Source organism: Arachis duranensis, chromosome 6 (genome assembly GCF_000817695.3).
Source record: "Arachis duranensis cultivar V14167 chromosome 6, aradu.V14167.gnm2.J7QH, whole genome shotgun sequence".
Taxonomy (NCBI): Eukaryota; Viridiplantae; Streptophyta; class Magnoliopsida; order Fabales; family Fabaceae; genus Arachis; species Arachis duranensis.
In genome coordinates, this window is record NC_029777.3 from 6,168,744 (window position 1) to 6,187,573 (window position 18,830).

Below are 18,830 nucleotides of genomic sequence, written 5' to 3' on the forward strand. Positions count from 1 at the left end.
TGTTCGCACTTGTATTAACAAAAGCAGCCTAAGATTTAAATAAAATATTGTAATTATTTGGAGGAATTAAGGATTATAATTATTTAAATTTAAAGTTGTTAAATTAATGATTTTACAGTAAAGAATGTAAAATAAGATGGCTTTAAGCTTACTGAATAATAAAAATTTGGATGACATTTGCAATTATTGTAGTAGCACTGAGTTCACATTGAGTAATTGCATAAATAAAATAAATTGTGTGTTTTTTATTATTTTGTTTTTGTGATTTTTTATTTGTTTTTATTTATTTATTTATTAGCAATAATTTTAATATTTTAATCTTTAGTAATGATGGAATTGTAAATTAGATTTTTTTTGTCACACATTTAACTTAAACACTAATATGAGAATTAGAATTTTTTTGAGAATTGAAAATTATATTTTTATTGTATTCTAAATTAAAGAAAAGAATTATTTTCTTACGAAAATTCTATTAACATCATTGGAAAGTAAAAACGCTCAAACTCTTGAAATATGACAACTTTTAGTTGCGCTGCTCATACAGTGTGGACATTGGCAGTGGTCTCAAATTGAAGCCTTCTGACTCTGAGTTCCCATTTTCTCTCTAAGGTTCGATCGCTTCTCTCTTTAACTTTTTTCTTTTATCTTTCACAATCCATTTTCATCCGTTCATTAATTCTTCTTCTCTTACGCATTTTACACGCTTTTTTCGAATTATTAATGGCTTGAAAATCGTTGGTTTCTACATAAGCTTCGTGACGGTAAGCTTTTTCACGGCGGTTTCCTCCGTATCTCTAGCTAGAGCGGCGGCGACGTGGTTAAATATGCGTTTTTTCATATTTTATTCTTATTGTTGTTCTATTTAATAATTGCAATGGTTTTGTAGGGTGTGGTGGAAAAAAGTGAAATATGGCAGAAGTGAGTTTGGGAATTCTGATTGATATTGTTGACGAAGAATGGATGAGAGACACTCTCCCGGATGATGGTATTTTCTTTTTCTTATTTTCAGCGTTTTCATATTCATCTCTGATTGTTCCTTTTCCGTGCTGTAATTGCAGATCTCCCACTCTCCCCAACCCTAGTTGTTCGGACAGATGATACCGAGGACCCAAGTATGTCTCTTCATTTCAATAGTCTTCTTTGTATAATTACTTTCTTCTTCACCGTAGTTTTCAAATAATGATTCAATTGAGCACCCGAATTGATTTTTGTCTGCTTAAGTAATTTTTTTTATGGTGGCTGCTCTATGTTGACACATAGTATGTAAAGTAATTCAGTCTATAATTATGTGCATACAAAAAATCAGCTATCATCTTATTTTTGTGTAGACATTGTATTTTTGTTCGGCCAAATATATGATGTCTGATTTGTTGGTTAATTTTTTGTGTATAAATTGTATTTTTGTTTGGCCAAATACATCAAACTAAAGGACTCCATGCAATGATGCAAATTACGCAAATTCCCAATATTTTCCCTTGTTTTATAATGTTATCTTGTGAAGTTACAAAACAGAGTAGCTAGCTGTACCAAAATAGTTACAAGAAAAAGAAAGCAAGTATTAATTCTGTGACATGTGGTGTTGTTTAACAAGATGAGTAATTTTATTGGTGGGTTTATTTCTAATTTTCTTCTTAACACTGTTGTGCTTTGCTTTTAATCAGATCAGGAGACACAAGAAGTTAATGCGGATGCTTGGCACGATCTTGCCTTAGGTCAAGAATAGAAAGTTGATTAGTTTCATGCTTTGGAGTAGGTTTGAGACAATGATGCTTCTTGTTACTGAACTACGTGCCATCCTTCCTATTTCTTGGATAAATTTTATGCTTCAATTTTACGAACCAGTTCATGTGATGTCATTGCCCATGGATTGCTGTAACTAGAAGTACCTTGTATAGTTGTATTGCCGGTTAATAGAAACCAGCACTTGATAATGCATTTTGGCATGTTTATTAGATTTTTTGTTCAAGTAATACCTTTAATAAAGTAAGCAGAAAATATTGTATCTTTTTATTTGGACGATAATCAACTTTAATATAAATGATTTACGTACTGATAGAAAATACTTTTAAAAGATCAAAAACCATAAAGTGTTTTTAAAAAATTAAAAAAATAATAAAATATTTTTAATAAATGAAAAATTATTTTTGTATTTGACTAATCATTTGTGCATTTGATTTGAATTTGTGATAATATTTGAATAAATTTCTAGATGCATTTGAAAGAAATGTAATAAAATTTTAGCTTTAGATTTTTTTATTACGAAATTTTAAGTGTAAAATATCATATCAAAATTCAATCTTTAAAGTCAGTCTTTAAAAATGTATATAAAGAAAATTTTATCATTTTAATTTATTAAAAGTATTTTTCTTTAACGTCTAAATTAAATTATTCAAAGATACTTTTAGTAGTTTACTCATTTTAATGCTAAACAAAACAAGCATCAGATATGCAGGGACGAGCAGTCAAGGAAGTCATGAGTGTGCAGTATGGTAAAAAACTTGTGAAAAAGTAATATAACCAAATTTTGATATAAAACAACATTACTCTATCAATTCCATGTATGAAATCATCTAGTTACCAACGGCAGAAGTTCCACTTATCTGGGGTAAAGCTGAGTCGAAATCAGGTATAAATCACCGCAGTGGATTGATAAAACCACGCATCCTCGTAAGTTCGTTTCGTTATACAGTTCCAAATTAGCATTTAACTCGTAAGCTTTTAGGACAGAAGATAATTTTAATTGCCAACAGATATTCCAGATAGGAACGGGAAAAAACTTGTGCGAGAGAAAACACGATATAAAATCACAAGAGTATGAGAAAACACGATATAAAAGAATGTGAAACAAGTATACAGCACTTAATCTTGGTAAACTCATCTACAAAAATCGAGAATAGTACAGGGAAAATGGAAAAAAAAATTCTCGGTATAATAGCACGTTTGTTGGGTAAATTTGTTGCAAACTAATTAATTATACTAGATTTCATTCACACCTAAAATGGTTTCTTTACAAAAGATGGTAAAACTTGAATTTTAAATAAATTCAATTTCCAAGTGCTCACGCTGTAGTGATGTTGAATACCAATCACAAGAATGGATCATTCACAGGTCCTGTAGTAGAAACATTTGTCTCAGGAGCCTCTGCTAGTGGTGATGGCACCTCTGCTACCGGTGATGGTGCCTCTGGTGGTGCTGGATTGCTCGGAGGTGTGGCTTGAGCAGTTTCCCCACTAGCAGTTGCATTTGTGGCAGAGACTGGCGCGGCGGTAGGAGCTACATTATCGACCTTGGTTTCACCTGACTCTGGCTCAGGTGGAGCGGCCTCTGGAGCCGGCGTGGATTCTGATGTAGATTCTGATGGAGGTTGATCACTAACTGGGGCAGGAGGTGTCGACTCAGATTGCTGTGTGGATTCAGATTGCTTAGTGGAATCAGGCTGCTGTGTGGAATCAGGCTGCTGCGTAGCACCCTCTGGCGTTGCTGTGGTTGTGGGAGGTGCTTCGAGTGCCAATGGCTTTCCCGGTGGTGTTAATGAATTCTGGGCAGCAGCAGCAGCTGGTTTTTTCTGGATTGATATTGGAGCATCAAGAGACATCATCCCTGGAGGTAGGATTTCGATGGGTGGTTTCTTCCCTGCTTCCTTCAAACTTGTAAGCTTAGGCTCCTCAAGAGAAGCTAAAAATGCAGCGGTAGCATCTGTCTTCTGTGACGGGGTAGGCTCAACCTCTCTTTGTAGCATTTGGTTCCAGGCCTGAACCAAGTTCTTCAACGTTGGACGTCCGTGTGCCTGCATACAACAGGGTCAGACTACAAGCAAAAAACGGAGGGATCAAGTTCTTGTAGATAACAAATCATACATGAGCATGTAGCACGGCCTCAGCCAGCATGCCAGTATCCTGCCATGCTTTCTCCATTAGAGCATTGTCTCCCAAAACAGCAGCAGCAAATGCAGCTTCCCGTCCCAAGCCAAGTGTGATTAAGTTGTTTACCAAACCCTGCAGTGCATTAAGGTAATCCCATGTTCATTATGAAAATTTCGAAGTGTTGTATGTTACACCAGCATGCATCAAATAGCCAAAAAATAAGAGGAAAAGCAAGATTGCGAAAGAGGAATACACTTAGCCGAGTCAATTCCCCATGATTTGCAAGGCGTAATGCCATTCCTCTCAACTCATGACCTTGTAAAGCACCTTTCACTGAAGCAGCTGCAGCTAGCCTCTTGAGAGCTTCACGAGCAATTTCACCCTGTGCAGTAGCATCTGCAGCATCAATAAGATCGAAGAACTCTCTTGCAAATTTCACTATACCCTGAACACCTTCAACGACATCTTGTTTCTTGTCAGACAAATTAAGAATGTCAACCTGCATATCATAAAGAGCAGTATGTTTTAAGTCTGAGCAAACCTCAACATAATTACAATCATTGATTGCTTGCGCTACCTCTTGGATATTCCAGGTAAATGAAGTGCTTCATTGGCATAGCCCATTCCTAGCAAAAATTGTGCTAAATCATCATGATGTTCTCTCCCAAGCCTACTTGCCCTGTATGAAATTTACAATGTTAAGATATATCTCTCTCTGATTTAATGCATTAGGATTAGGTCAGAACAGATAGAAGGAAAACAATACCATTTTACTGCACTAACAGCATCGCCATAAGCAGCAAGACATCGGCATCGAATACCAGGATGACTCAAGGATAAGGCATGAGCGAACATGTACCTATCACAACAAGATATCACTGCCATTATTCACGAAACCAGAATCCAAAATGAATATCCTTTATTGGTTGTTTGTCAAGATTAAAAAATACTCAAGGAATTATATTCACAGGAATATTATACTTGGAAATATCATACTCGAATATTATTTAAAAAAAAAAAACTTGTTTGTTAGCATTATAAATTGTTCGGAATTATTTTTAGTATTCCCAAGAACAAGTTACAAATATGCTTGTTTCATTATACATATTCCTGGCAATGGAATCTCAATTGCCCAAATACCCCCATTATCAATAGGAGGAGGAGCTCTTTGACAAGTAATAAAATAATTGAAAGATAAAATTGTAACTTTTTATGTTATTTCTTATTCCATTGACATGGGTTAAGTCTCCTAGAAATAATTACCCTTGTGTGAATCCCATGTATGTCTTTTTATGCAATAAAGGAAAGGCAGAAAATTGAACTCCAGGAAACACAAGTTCACATGTAACTGAACATATATGAAAAAGCTTGGATGGATTAAAAATTCAATTGAACCTCAGATGTCTGACTCACCTGTCAATTAGCCAAAGAACTCCATCTCTGACGCCTACCACAACAAGAGGTCCAATCGGGCGTTTCTGCTCCATCGGAAAACGAGTTACTGCCACAGAGACACCCCCACCACCAACAGCCACCTCACTAGCCTTTCTCTCTTCTGCTTCCCTTCCCATCCAAGAGTCATCGGTGTCAACTCTAGATTGTTTTGGCAATGATAAGAAAGGTGGCACTGAAGGAGCATGCTGAAATGAAGCCAATCGTACTACCTAGAGCAGGACAAAACAGAGATGTCTATACTCTTAAAGAAAAGGAAAAAGGAATTTCATTGAAGAAGAAAAAAGTGCAAGAACAGAGGAAAAGGCATTCACTCAGAAGACATAAGAAATGTGTTTACTTTTTATGAGATGATATGACAAGGTAACCAGTACATGGGCAAAAAAGGTGCAGAATGTACAAAGGATTAAAAGATATTTCAATAAGGATGCAAAAGCATACACCCGAAATATAACCAAGAAGCTTCTAACTATCCTCTGCTGAAATTTCTGACAAGATTTTGATGAATTATTCAGAGAATAATTCAATATAAATAAAAACAGAACTTACATCTGAGTTGCATTTAATTGTCTTGATCCATGCAAAAGTCAAATATAAGACATTCATTACAACTCTTGAAATCGAAGAAAACCTAAAGCCCATAAAATGTCAACACAAACTTCTATTGTGGATGGAAGTGTGTTCAGAGCCATACTCTGTTATACGAGCATCTACAATTCATATTATTCAGGACACAACTAAAGCTCAAATCTGAGGGAAGACAATATAGACAGAGTGTTGCAATAAATTTCATAGATGACAAAAAACTTGACAGCAATTTTAACCTGCAACATTGGTGGCCTCAATGATATTCTTTCTTCTGTAGTAGCTTGGGGACCATCTACTGTAATTAGTGCTAACTCTCCATGCTCAGCTACTGCTCTTGCCTGTGCTTCTTTCATTTTCTGCTCTTCCTTCATCTTCTTTGTTTCAATGTCAATTTGTGCAACCCCAGCATCTACAAAGACAACTCTGAAAATCAAAACATACAAGTGGTAAATAATTTTGGCTGGAGGAGTGCCTAATCAGTTCAAATTTGATGACATTGGTTTCTATAATATCTTCATCTCATTAGTTATTACGAAAAATATGAATAACACATTAAAGTATTGCAAATGCACTAACTTTGTGCAATACAGAGACAAATACATAGATGATTGGCACAAAGAAAGATAGGATTTTCTTTTGGAGGCTTTTGAATAAAATTGTAGAGAATGCGCAAAACTTACTCTATAGTAGTTGGTGTAGCCACAAACAATTGCCTGTGGTGCCAAACGCCACCAGTAGCATATGGGATTGCAACATCTCCCAGGTATCTATATTGAGGGCGCAAACAAGAGATGACTATGTATTGCTGATATGCAAATGCACAGTATTCAACAGTTTGGTCCCAAGCAGTCCATTCTGGCTGGGGAAGTAAACCGCCCACAGGCTGGAATGTCTCCCAACTGAATCAAAAACAAAATTGCATGCAAAACTAAATCCAAGGAATATCTGAAGATTTTGGCCACATAAACAAATTGTAGCTTAATGCTACACTAGTGTACAACTAGGTTAAACCTGTATAGCTGGAAGTTTTGAGGTGCTGCCTCAGCTGGAGATCTGTATGAAGAAAATCCATCATCATAAGTAGAAAATGAAGAAACACCACTACTTCCATAACCAGATAAAGGCATAGACTGGATTGTTGAAATAGCTGTGGCAGCAATAGGACTGACTCTCCTAGATGACCGATAGGCAACTCCAAGCAGTGCCCCTCCATGCAAACCAATCACCTGAAGAAATTCGTGGGATAGAAAAACACATTACTGCCCAAATGATTGTTAATAAGACGATAAGGGCATACCATCTTTATAGTTTATTAATATACACAATCTGCCAGAGTAAGCATGGTCATATGTCATATCTAGAAAATATCATTGAACTTAACTTTAAAAACATTTATAAGTTAATATTCATGAAGGCAGCAGCACAGCCACCGGGAACACGATAATCAGCCAAGGCTAGATTATTACAAGAAAAGTCTTTACAAGGGTAGTTTTAGGACAAAACAAGGACCTACCGGTTCACTGCGTGTACCAACAGATCTCATTAGTATATTTGATGTTCCATCATCTAATAAGATGCGGACTTGAACAGAAGCTGAGGAAGCTGCTGCGGCAGCAGCAGCTGCTGCTTGTGCTGCAGCTGCCTCTCTTGCTCTTTTTGATGAAGTACCCTTGGGAAGAACAGGAAGTCTTGGGGGAATTGCTGATTCCAATATAGCAAATCTGTCACGGCATGTATCCCAAGCAAGAAGCCTTGCAGTTCCAGAGTCAACAATTGACCAATCACTAGCCATGTATACAGAGAAGTAAGGAATATCTGGCCAAACAATTGCAACATACCTGCAAATATTTGTGCATTCAGAAAACAACCACAGTACTGATATTTAACAAACAAAATGCTTTTGCTTAACCATATTAAGATAAAAAGCATATAAACCACAAAACATTATAAATAAATTTTGAATCACAATAGTAACAGTTTTATGTGTTGTATATTCTATAAAGAAAAACGAAACCATCTGTTACATTTAAGAATTAAAAACATTAGTTAATTTGATTGAATTATGGAAATAAATTAAAAGTAAGAAAGAACTTACTTCCCTGAACTGCTCACAGAAAGCACAGAGTATGAATCATGTGGAACAGGTGTACTAATGTGCTTCTTCCCCTGCTTGACAGGCAATGGTTCAAAAAAATCTCCCTTTGATCTTCCAGTTTCTGACAAGGAGCTATTATTTCCAAGAGATGGATTTGCTGAGTTGTTTAACTGGAAATTTAATAGCTTTAGTTCCCTTTCAACTACAAATACAGCAGAATGTTCTCTGCTGTCTGATGGGGTTGGTAGCGGAGCTACAGGTGGAAGAGATCTAGGGTCAAACTCGCAGATAATAACACCAATATTGGTTCCAGTAGCAACAAGATGTGGCTGCAAGGTGTGTGCAACCATACAATACACCTGCACCAAAAATCAGCAGCTAAATTCAGTTTGAACAAACCCAGTAACAGGTGTACAGTCAACAAAAAGAGGGCAAGGAGTAATATGAACTTGAAGTTCAGCTTCTCCTACAGTAAAGAATTAATTGCCCAGAGCATTTGACATACATTTTCACAATATACAGAAACTATGATAGGACTAAATTGATGCTTTCCACATATTCTCTATGCTCAATCTTGATCTATCCTCACCCCTATTCAAATTATACATTTGACAGAGTATTTAGTTGCTTTGAATTATATTATCACTGTTATTTTTTTCTAGCTTCAATAATAAGTTATGAGAACAACAAACATGCTCTTTTTTACTGTAGCATACATACTTAACTAAATCAGATAATTACAATGTACAGTATATGTGCCAGTTAACCACATACCCTCAGTTTCTTATTAGGAGCAAGAACTTGTGGAGGAATAACTGTTGACAATTCGCACAATGGCCTTGTGAGAGCAGAATAAGTGGGATGTTCAATTGCCCTAACAAAAGCATTTATATAAAGAAATGTTCAATTTTATAATTAATAAATCTCGTCACTAGACTATCAAGTAACGAACAAGAAACACAAAGGCACCAAAGAAAGGAAATGGCATACCATATGTGAGAATCTTTAGCACAGGTTAGAATATCAAGGTTTGGAGCTCGGGGATGACACCATGAAGCCACGCTGTGGCAAGCCAACTTTGGGACTGGCTTTATGCGCCGCAGCTCCTACAAATTAAAAGCAGGCAACAATAGCAAAATTTAAATAAATGACAAATCTTTATGACTAGGAGAATTTTCAGAGTTAAATATCACTATCATACCTTAAAGGAGACTGTGTCCCATATAGCTAATGTCTTATCCGCACCAATTGTAATTAGCTGAGGAGCACCTCCCATCACCCTAGACAGCTCAACAGCAACAACCCCACCATCATGTGCCTACATGCAACACATGGTATCAAACAAACTGAATGTGAATAAAATTTGTTCAAGTCTTACATAAAAGAAGAATAGGGTAGAACTGAAAAATAAGGGTAGGAACTTAAGAAGAAAAGAATCCAAATATATCTTCATTTACTTCAATTTAATTATACAATTTTCCATATGCCAAAGCTTCATAATTTTCTTTTGTTTTATGAAAAATATGTCATGCATTTCATATTAAACTCAACCAAACATCAGTGCACTATCTTAATCATAGAGGAAACAGCAACTTTAATTGAGCTATAAATAATGATGGCTTATTTCTTTGTAGCCATGATTGCAACAAGTATTTATCTTCACCGGTTATGAGACAAACTGACATAGTAGAGGTAACTAGAGGGGAAAATGATACTTTTAAGCTCAGCTTGGGCACAAGTTCCCGTGAATCTGGCCCTTGGTCAGCACTCCAAATTATGAGCAATCCATCACTGGCTCCTGAGACCAAAAGAGCCTGGGAGAAAACAGGAAAAAAAAAAAACCTTCACACCAGAGTACAAAAACAACACTTCCAAACACAAAAGCAATACAAAGAGACAATAAACCATCCTAGTTGCATTCAATAAGATTAACTAGCAAATGAAATTTCTCAATAATAAGTTCTTCATGGGACATCAAGATTTACCTCACCAGAAGCAGCCATGAAGGACATTAAGCAAGAGATTGATCCTTTATGACCACCAGTGTACCTTCGCACAAGCTACAAGGAATAGAAGTATCAATAACAAGCTAATAGCTATAACTAATAGAATAATTTAGGTACCCACCTTCCATGTGATCATTGAGAGAACTCTAATGACACCATCAGATGCACCAAAAGCAACAAGAGGACCATCACCAACACCAGATCTATAAAGGAACTCCATGCTGCAACAGATAGAATTGGGGAACTAAAGGAACTCATACGGTGTACATGAAGATAGCAAAAGAGATGTAAAATATGACAAATGATAAATTAAAAGGTTTACATATAACGTGTTATGTCAGATTTCCATCAAGAATTAATACAAATAAAAAGCTGAATCTTGGTACGCTTAAATGAAAAAAAAAAAAAAAGGAAGATGAATGTTCACACTAGGATAGTAGTTTTTAAGAAATATTAAGAGAGAAAATAAATGAATTTGGCAATTTATACATGGAAATGACCACTTGTCCACCTATCAAATATGAAATGTATGACTCTTGATACTTGTGCCTGCATGTTCTGTGAAACATATATTTTGCAGAAATGAAGGCAAGAAGCCCACAACAGTACGGATCACAAAAATTTGATTTACAAGTTAATTATTGTCATGAAACCACTCCTCCCAAAAACTTAAGAAACCACTCCTCCCAAAAGCTTAAGCTGATAGTAGGAGGTACATAAATGGTTATATCTCTAACATGCACCCTCAAGCAAGAATCTCTTTATGGGTTTGCGTGAATTTTTGCATAGGCCTTCTTTCTCTTTTTATTTGCCTTATTTTGAACTTTCTTTCCTTCTGGGGGGGATAACAATGATCAAAAGCATTTAGTCATAAAAGTATTGATACTATGTCATGAAACCACTTTTTCTAAAAGCTTAAGTTGATAGGATGAGAGACATGAATGGTATATCTCTAACAATTATTTTACTAAATAAAATTACCATAATCTTTGAAATAATCAGTTATACAATGTTTGTCAGATGACTTCACTAGAATGCAACTATTCTCATTGTTTTATACAGAGTCATACAGCTTTTACTTGATTCCAAACAAACAAAATAAATATTTTTTACAACTAATAGAGAACAAAGTATTGCTTGAGTTGGAGTATGTCAGATTATGTCAATGAATACTTCATTAAAGGAAGGAGAAAAAAGCTGGTAAAAAGTAATAGCAACTATCAGATAATCAAAATGTCCTTGCCTTAATAGATTATTAAAAGCAATTTTGACATCAATGGCTGAGGATCTGCTGAACAACGAATAATGCAATAAAAATTTACCAGAGAAGTGACTTGTTATCAAGCTCTTGCTTTGGTACATCACGACCACGCATTGTCACCAAGTCCAAAAAAATAGCTTTGTTTAAACAACATATGACAAGAAAATGCCTTCCTTTTGTAGTTGGGGCAGGAGAACTTAAAGCTGAACTGAGATGATGGACAGCTGTAGGCGCCTCTGCAGCTGCCGATCGATTATGCCAAAGTTGCCAAAAGCGTACATCGTCATCATAAAAATTCACCTGCTTAACACTTTAAGGTAGATAGAGAGTCATGAAAAAAAAATGAACATAAAAGAAAGGAAAATGAAATATAATGTTAAAGAATAGGCATATTACCTTCCTCCTCGAATGGCTTCTGTAGGTTTCCCTTTAGACTCTACCAAATCCCCAGGAAAAAAAAAAGGGAGGAAAATGAAATTCTGTTAATAAATCAGTACAAAAATATTCATTGCCTACAATAATGCTTAAGAAGGAATTTATCATGCTGTTTTAGTAATCCTATAAAGAAGAATCACTCGTTAGCAGTTACAATATCCAAGATTCATTAAACTAATAACATGGAGTAATTCAACGATGCAATTTAAGTACATCATAACTTGTTTGAACTAAATGACATTCATGGAAATTCAAGCAATTCTTGCTGCCAGAGCATAGAATGGTGTAGCAGAGCTTGCATTCTAAGAGAACTTTCCTGAACAGGAGCAATATTGTGACAGATGACAATAAACTATTATTACATTTAGGCTCCCAAAGGACATGAACCTGACTGAAGACTTTTCTCTTCTAAATACAAAGCAATTTGGCAACCATCAATTGTTAGTTAATTGCTCAATATTCATAATACAATTCCATACAAGATTCCCAAACTCAACAAAATTCCGCCCAGAAACGCTTCATAAAACCAGCAACGTACTAAACTTTACCAATGAGGAGATTCATGCTCTCATATCCATCCAATTAAAGCAAAATGCAGCAGTTCAATAACAGAACAACAATGATTAATGCTATCTACTATTTCATAAGCATTTTCACAGCTAAAATTTTGGCAGCAAGTGTGGAACCTGTCTCTCCCTCTGCAAGCTTCTCCAATTTCGCGCCGACCAAACGTCGCTCATCCACTCCACCAGCTTTCAGCTCATATATCACCTGAACAACGCTTCCACATCAAAATCTGATAACAGATTTCACTGGCAACGAACGGAGCAAAAGGAAAGAGAGAAAAACTGTACCTGACGGTGTTCCCAATTCCAAACGGAGACTCGATCTGAATCATCGGCGGTTACCATCCATGGATGCGTCGGATGCAACTGGATCTTAACGATTTTGTCAGTGGAAGGCCGGAAGGCTTTCAGCCGCAGCATCTTCTCCTCTTCTGGTAGCTAGAACAGTGGAAATAACAAAGAGAAACAGATTCACAGAAAGTAGCGAAGATTGGAGAAGCGCTTCAGATTTAGCTTAAATCTCTGGAGAGCTCAGATTCCATGTGAATTTTCTTTTTGACGAATGTGCGTTCACTGAACGCACGTCAACGAAATCGAGCTACAAAAACTTCTTCCTCACTAACAACCATGCACCTTTCCTCTTCCTTTTCCTTTCTTGTTTTCTGAGTAACCAAACAGGAATAGGCAGCACGTTTGTAGCGAGGCGGGTTCAGATTTGAAAGATGGTTGATGCTAAGCGCGGATTTATGAGCGGTCTAGCGTTGGAGGCTCCAATAAATGGAATTGTCTTGGTGCTTCTGCAATTGTGCAAAACGGAGATCTCTGACGACTTTGCTCTGATGTGCTATCCAACATTTCCTTCCCGTTCTTTTTTAAGTTTTTTTCTTTCTCAGTTTCTATGTCCTTAATTTTTTTGCTAAACTATATTTTTTTTACCTTAAAATTTAACAATTTTAAAAATATAACTAAATTTTATTTACTTTGATTTTATTTTTAAATTTGTTTTTGTATTAAATATATTTTTAAAAATAAAATTTTAGTATAAGACAAAATTCGAACTAAATTATTATTATTTTGTCTCAGAGTTAGTGATTTGCTAACTTGCTATATATATAAGACAGAATTTAAATTTATATACTCGTTTAAGAATTGATCATTCGACTAATTTAAATTAATTTTTTATTATTATTATTTTGTCCCACAGTTTCTTCTAGTCTGGCAAGGTCAAAGACTCATTTGCGGTAAATCTAAACTCTATCTGAAAAATTTGTTATTGACTAATGAGTTATTGTATGTATAAAGTAAGATTCTGATACATACTTAAATAGACTGATTCCACTAATCTAAATTGGTTTTTTTTTTTTTTCTAAATCTATTGGAGTTTCACTTTCCCGTTAGAGAAAAATTAGGCAGAATAGGCCCAAATAAGGGGCGATCGGTGAAACCGAGGATTAAGTCCACAACTCGCATACGAAAAAAGAATAAAATACACTGTCCAAATTATCCGGGCTTAAATTGCATTTTTAGTTTAGTTGGAGAAAATAAAACTCTTAAGGCCCAGGCCTTAATCCCCTAATGCTACCAAAAAGAAAAAGCTCTTAAGGCCCTATCCTATCTGTATTAGGTGTCCAAAAACCAACGGTTGATCATATTCTCTGATGACTTTTGGATGGTGTTTAGTTTAAGGAAAAGAAGGCAACGTGAAGATTGATCACGCTATCTTAAAAGTCAGAGTGTGATGTGATGACCGATGATGACAGTTCTTTTTTCTTTTTCTTATAAAAATCTCACGTCGAGTGCGGTATCTACATGTCTGACATTTTTGCACATATATTTACGGGTGGTAATAGAACGAATTTTTGTTCCACCCAATCTTATTTTATCTTACAAAAAATTTGCATCGAATTTGTTTTGTCTTTATTTATGGATAGTAAAATATTAAATTCTAATTCGTCTCTCCAGGTACCCGCTCTGCCTTTATCCGATCTTATAATTATTAAATCCAACAAATAAAATTAAATTTTAAAAATTATATAACCATTATTTACATACATAACATAAAGGTTTAATTACGTTATTGGTTCTTATAGTTTTGCGAAATTTTCAATTAGGTCCCTATATTTTTTTTCCTTTTAATTGGGTCCCTACACCAAATTTTTTTTCAATTGAGTCCCTATACTTTTTTTCTTTTATTTGAGTTCCTACACCAATTTTTTTTTTAATTGGGTCCCTATACAATTAAGCCAATTACTACTAAAAGGGACCTAATTGAAAAAAAATTTTGGTACAAGAACTCAATTAAAAGGAAAAAAAGTATAGAGACCTAATTGAAAATTTCGCGAAACTATAGGGACAAACAGAGTAATTAAACCTAACATAAATTAAAGTAAAAATTTAAATATGATACAATATTATTAATCATTTTACTAATTATTTTATATAAATTCCATATATTATATATATTGAGGCGGGTTTAACCTAAACCCGATTCTGCCCCGCCCCACCCAAAAAACCGCTCCATTAAAATCCGCTCCGGTACGGGAGCGGGTAATTACCTGTCCCGAACGGGTAGAGGCGGGGCGGGTACCCACGAGTTCGGGTATTGTTGCCACCCCTACACATACTCGTTCGATATTCGTTAGACAAACATATTTTTAGTATCCAATTGTATTTTAAAAAAATTAGAGATGATACGACCATTATAACCATTGTTCTGAAAATCGAACCGGACCGGCCGGTTCAACCGGATCAACCGAAAATCGATCATCTAATCGGTTCGGTTGAGGTGTAAAACCGTCTGGCAGAAAATCAGTAAAAAAACCGGTTGAACCGGTGGTTAACCGGTGAACCGTTTGAACCGAACGGTTTTTTTTCGGTTTTCAATTTAAAAAAAAAGAAAAAAATAAAAAATATATAAATCCTTTACCCTTCCCCGTTTTCTCTCTCTCACTCACGCACAAGACCCACGCCCTCCTCACTCTCTCCACTCCACGGAACCCTAGCCCCCTTTTCTTTCGCCCTCCCAGCCAACAGCAGCAGAAGCCACCGTCCAATGCCCAACGCCGTCGTCGCCGACGAACTCGTATCCTCAGCCAGCGTCCAGCCTCGTCGTCGTCGATCCTCTTCTCCTGGATCCCATGCATCTCCTCGCGTCGCTAGGTCTCATCGCGGAACGGATAGAGGGTGCTGTCGCCGCCGGGTGGAACTGACCGTGGTGGCATCAAGAATCATCGCCTGTGGAAGGTGAAGGTATACTCGTCGCTGTCATCGTTTCTCTTCCCCTCGCTGTCGTCTCTCTGTCGCTGTCGAGCCCTCTCTCTGTCTTCGTCGTCGTTGGCCACCCTGAAATCGTGTCTCCATCGATCCCCTTCTCTCGCGCGTCAAACTTGTCTTCAATCCCTCTGTGCCTGAGCTCACTTCCCCTCTTCCATCGCCATCACTTGGATTCCTCCTTCGCTGCCGGTCTTCAATTTAATTTTGCTTGTTTTTGTAATTACATTTGGGTTCTGAATTGTGATTCTAAGTTTACTGATTTCTTCTTAGCTTGAGTTTATGAATTTCTGAGTTTGTAAGCAGATTCCTGCCCTGCTTTAATTTTCAATTTTGGGAGTTAATTGCTATTTTTTTGGATTTGATCATGTTGATTGTTGCTTGTTTGTCTGGGTTAATTGTTGGGCTTCATTGCTGTCTTCTGCATTTAATTTCTGTTGATTGTTGCTGTCTTTTGCTTTTTAGCTTTTAATTTTGTTAATTAAATGAATTAATCAAGTTTTTTTTATTCTGTTTTTGTTCTGTTTTTAATTTGTTATTGCAATTAGATTTCATAATTTGATTGTTTGATTTAATAATATTTTTATAATTCTGTCTGTTTGTTCAAATTATGATTATGTATGTTCAAAATTTAAATTATGATTATGTTTGCAAATTCAATGGTTAGTGGTTATTACTATGTTTCAAATTCAATTGTTTGTTATTTTTTATTATTAGGTTATAGATTGAAATTTTAAATTTTAAATTTTATTAGGTTAAATTGAACCCCGGTCGAACCATTGAACCAGTAAACCAGTCACCTCACCGGTTTATTGACCGGTCCGGTTCTCGCAACCTTGATTATAACTTGATTACACATTATACATTATAATTTAGCCACAAATGACATACGACCATTATTAGTAATCAAGAATACATCATAATGCTCTAATATGCCATAACTGCCCATTAAGTAACAAGCTCAGAAAATATAATAGTCGATACCTCATTTGAAATATAAAAGGGAGGTAAGAAGTTGTTTTAGATATAGCAATATAGAACTTATTATATACTTACTAACTTGAGCGTCAAAATTTCTTTTGCAAGTATTCACTCCTGTGTTTTCGTACCGCAGAAGTATTACTTAGCCTGACAGAGAGCTTGCTATTATTTGCCGAAAAATGAGCTATAATTCAGAAGTCCATCTACACCAAAACAATTGGCACCCACTGTAGGGCCTAGAAAAACAAACCCCTTTTTTCTTTAGGTCCCAAAACTTTTAGATCTGCACATGGTTAATCAACCTCTTCCCACAGCATCCGAGTTTCTTCGGATGGTAACAGAGTTGCAACAGGCTAATCAGCGCATGACGGACGAAAACCAAAGAATGATGAACCAAATAGTCGAGTTAACCAATACTCGAATTGCTATGAATGGTGATCACAATGAACAAACAAATGACGAGGAAAAAAATGCTGATCCAACACATGTTTCTGAAACTCAACAACTAGAAAAAGATCAACCAACCAATGAAGACGATGAATTGGATAACACCGTTAGACCATTCACAGCAAATGTCATGAATTTTCAATTGCCTAGGAACTTTGCATTACCAATGACTTTGACTCTCTATGATGACATAGGTGATCCGAAAAAATACGTCGAAAAATTCTAGTCCATGATGATAATAAATGGTGCTTCTGATCCTATCTTATGTCGTTGTTGTCCTACTTTTTTAGACGACTCTACATTTGATTGATTTTTCTCTTTGCCTGCAGATTCTATTTCACTTTTTGAGGGGCTCGCCAAGTTACTTGAAGATCAGTTCACTGCATCTTCTAAATTTTTACACAACTCCAATTATTTGAACACTATCAAGTAAGAATAACATGAAAGCCTAAGGGAGTATGTTACTCGCTTCACTAAGGTCACAATGTGCATCCCAAACCATCATCCAGAGGTACACCTACATGCTATTAAGAGTGGACTTTTCCCAAAAAAGTTCCAAGAGGCCATCATAGTGGTCAAACCAAGAACCTTGACCGAGTTTCATGAGAAAGTCAAAAGCCAAATGGAGATTGAGGAGTTACGCCAAGCTCGGAGGTTAGAAAAGAGCCAAACCAATAAAGATGACGAGAAAGCTCGAGATAACAAGAAACCTTTCCAGTTACACCCCATTATGATTCTTATACCCAATTTAACACCAAAAGGGAGAAAATTATCAAAGAAATACTAAATGCAAAACTAATAAAACCTTCTCGGAAGGCTGAAAATTATCAAGATCTGAAGAATGTAGACAAGTGAAAATATTGTGCTTTTCATAAAAAACACGGACATACTACCAATGAGTGTGTTGTAGCCAAAGACTTGCTAGAGTGATTAGCTCGGCAAGGACATTTGGACAAATACATCGGTGGCCACATTTAAAAGCGTACAATACATGCAGCCGATCAACCTTCTATGAGACAATCTTCTCGTGAGGACAAAGCAACTCATGCTTAACCCAATCAACCCCAAGGTGTCATTAATTGTATATCTGGGGGCTTTGCTGGTGGCATAACTATAAGCTCGGCTCGTAAACGTACCTACCGAGCTATGCTCGCTGTTGAAGGCGCCATTAACAATCCTCAGTCTCTTCCCAACTTCCCAGAAATTATGTTTCAACTGTCCGACTTTCATTCATATGAGATCAACTTAGATGACCTAGTCATTATCTCTATTCAACTGGGGGATCTAATAGTCCACAAAGTGTTATTGGATCCCGAGGGCAGCGCCGATGTGATTTTCTACTCAACATTCCAGAAAATAAAATTGAGCGATAACATACTACAACTATCCATTGGAGATTTATGAGTTTTCAGGTGAACGAGTCCCTATCTTAGGATCTGTGTGGTTACAGGCCACACTTGGTGAGAATCCTCTAACCGAAACTTTAGATACTTAATACTTTGTAGTTGATTATTTCAGTTCTTATAATTTAATTTTTGGCCGACCTTTTTCGAATAAGTTTGGTGCTATAATATTCACAATTCATCCCTGTGTTAAGTTTCATTTGCAGGACAACCTCATTGCAATCGTTCACAATGATCACCATGAAGCTTGGCATTGTTATAATATCAGTCTAAAAATGCCTACTTCCAACCGAGTATATGTGCAAAAATAAACGTCGCCCACAACTCGCTCGAGCTTCCATCATTAGTCGAGTTAGACCCACGAGCTGAGCTTTAAGACCATCTGATGAGCGGATATTTTATACGCTTTTTGGGGGTAATTTCATGTAGATTTTAGTATGTTTTAATTAGTTTTTAGTAGAAT

General features: G+C 36.1%; 2 protein-coding genes across 2 annotated transcripts; one reads left to right on the forward strand and one right to left on the reverse strand.

The window, feature by feature from the left end:
* Positions 1 to 485: 485 nt before the first annotated feature.
* LOC107492259 (anaphase-promoting complex subunit 13) lies at positions 486 to 1,952 on the forward strand. Its single transcript, XM_016113263.3, has 4 exons — positions 486 to 609; positions 887 to 985; positions 1,059 to 1,112; positions 1,662 to 1,952. The coding sequence occupies exons 2-4, from the start codon at positions 910 to 912 to the stop codon at positions 1,721 to 1,723; spliced, it is 192 nt and encodes a 63-aa protein (XP_015968749.1). The 5' UTR covers positions 486 to 609; positions 887 to 909; the 3' UTR covers positions 1,724 to 1,952.
* Positions 1,953 to 2,830: 878 nt separating this feature from the next.
* LOC107492260 (uncharacterized) lies at positions 2,831 to 13,142 on the reverse strand. Its single transcript, XM_016113265.3, is given in 21 exon segments — positions 2,831 to 3,787; positions 3,858 to 3,995; positions 4,117 to 4,439; positions 4,442 to 4,542; positions 4,630 to 4,722; positions 5,277 to 5,527; positions 6,140 to 6,326; positions 6,584 to 6,802; positions 6,915 to 7,129; positions 7,417 to 7,741; positions 7,999 to 8,357; positions 8,773 to 8,872; positions 8,989 to 9,104; positions 9,200 to 9,316; positions 9,714 to 9,812; positions 9,984 to 10,058; positions 10,126 to 10,225; positions 11,327 to 11,575; positions 11,662 to 11,701; positions 12,387 to 12,471; positions 12,555 to 13,142. Coding segments are annotated over 21 exon segments (4,026 nt in total). The 5' UTR covers positions 12,687 to 13,142; the 3' UTR covers positions 2,831 to 3,085.
* Positions 13,143 to 18,830: the final 5,688 nt, after the last annotated feature.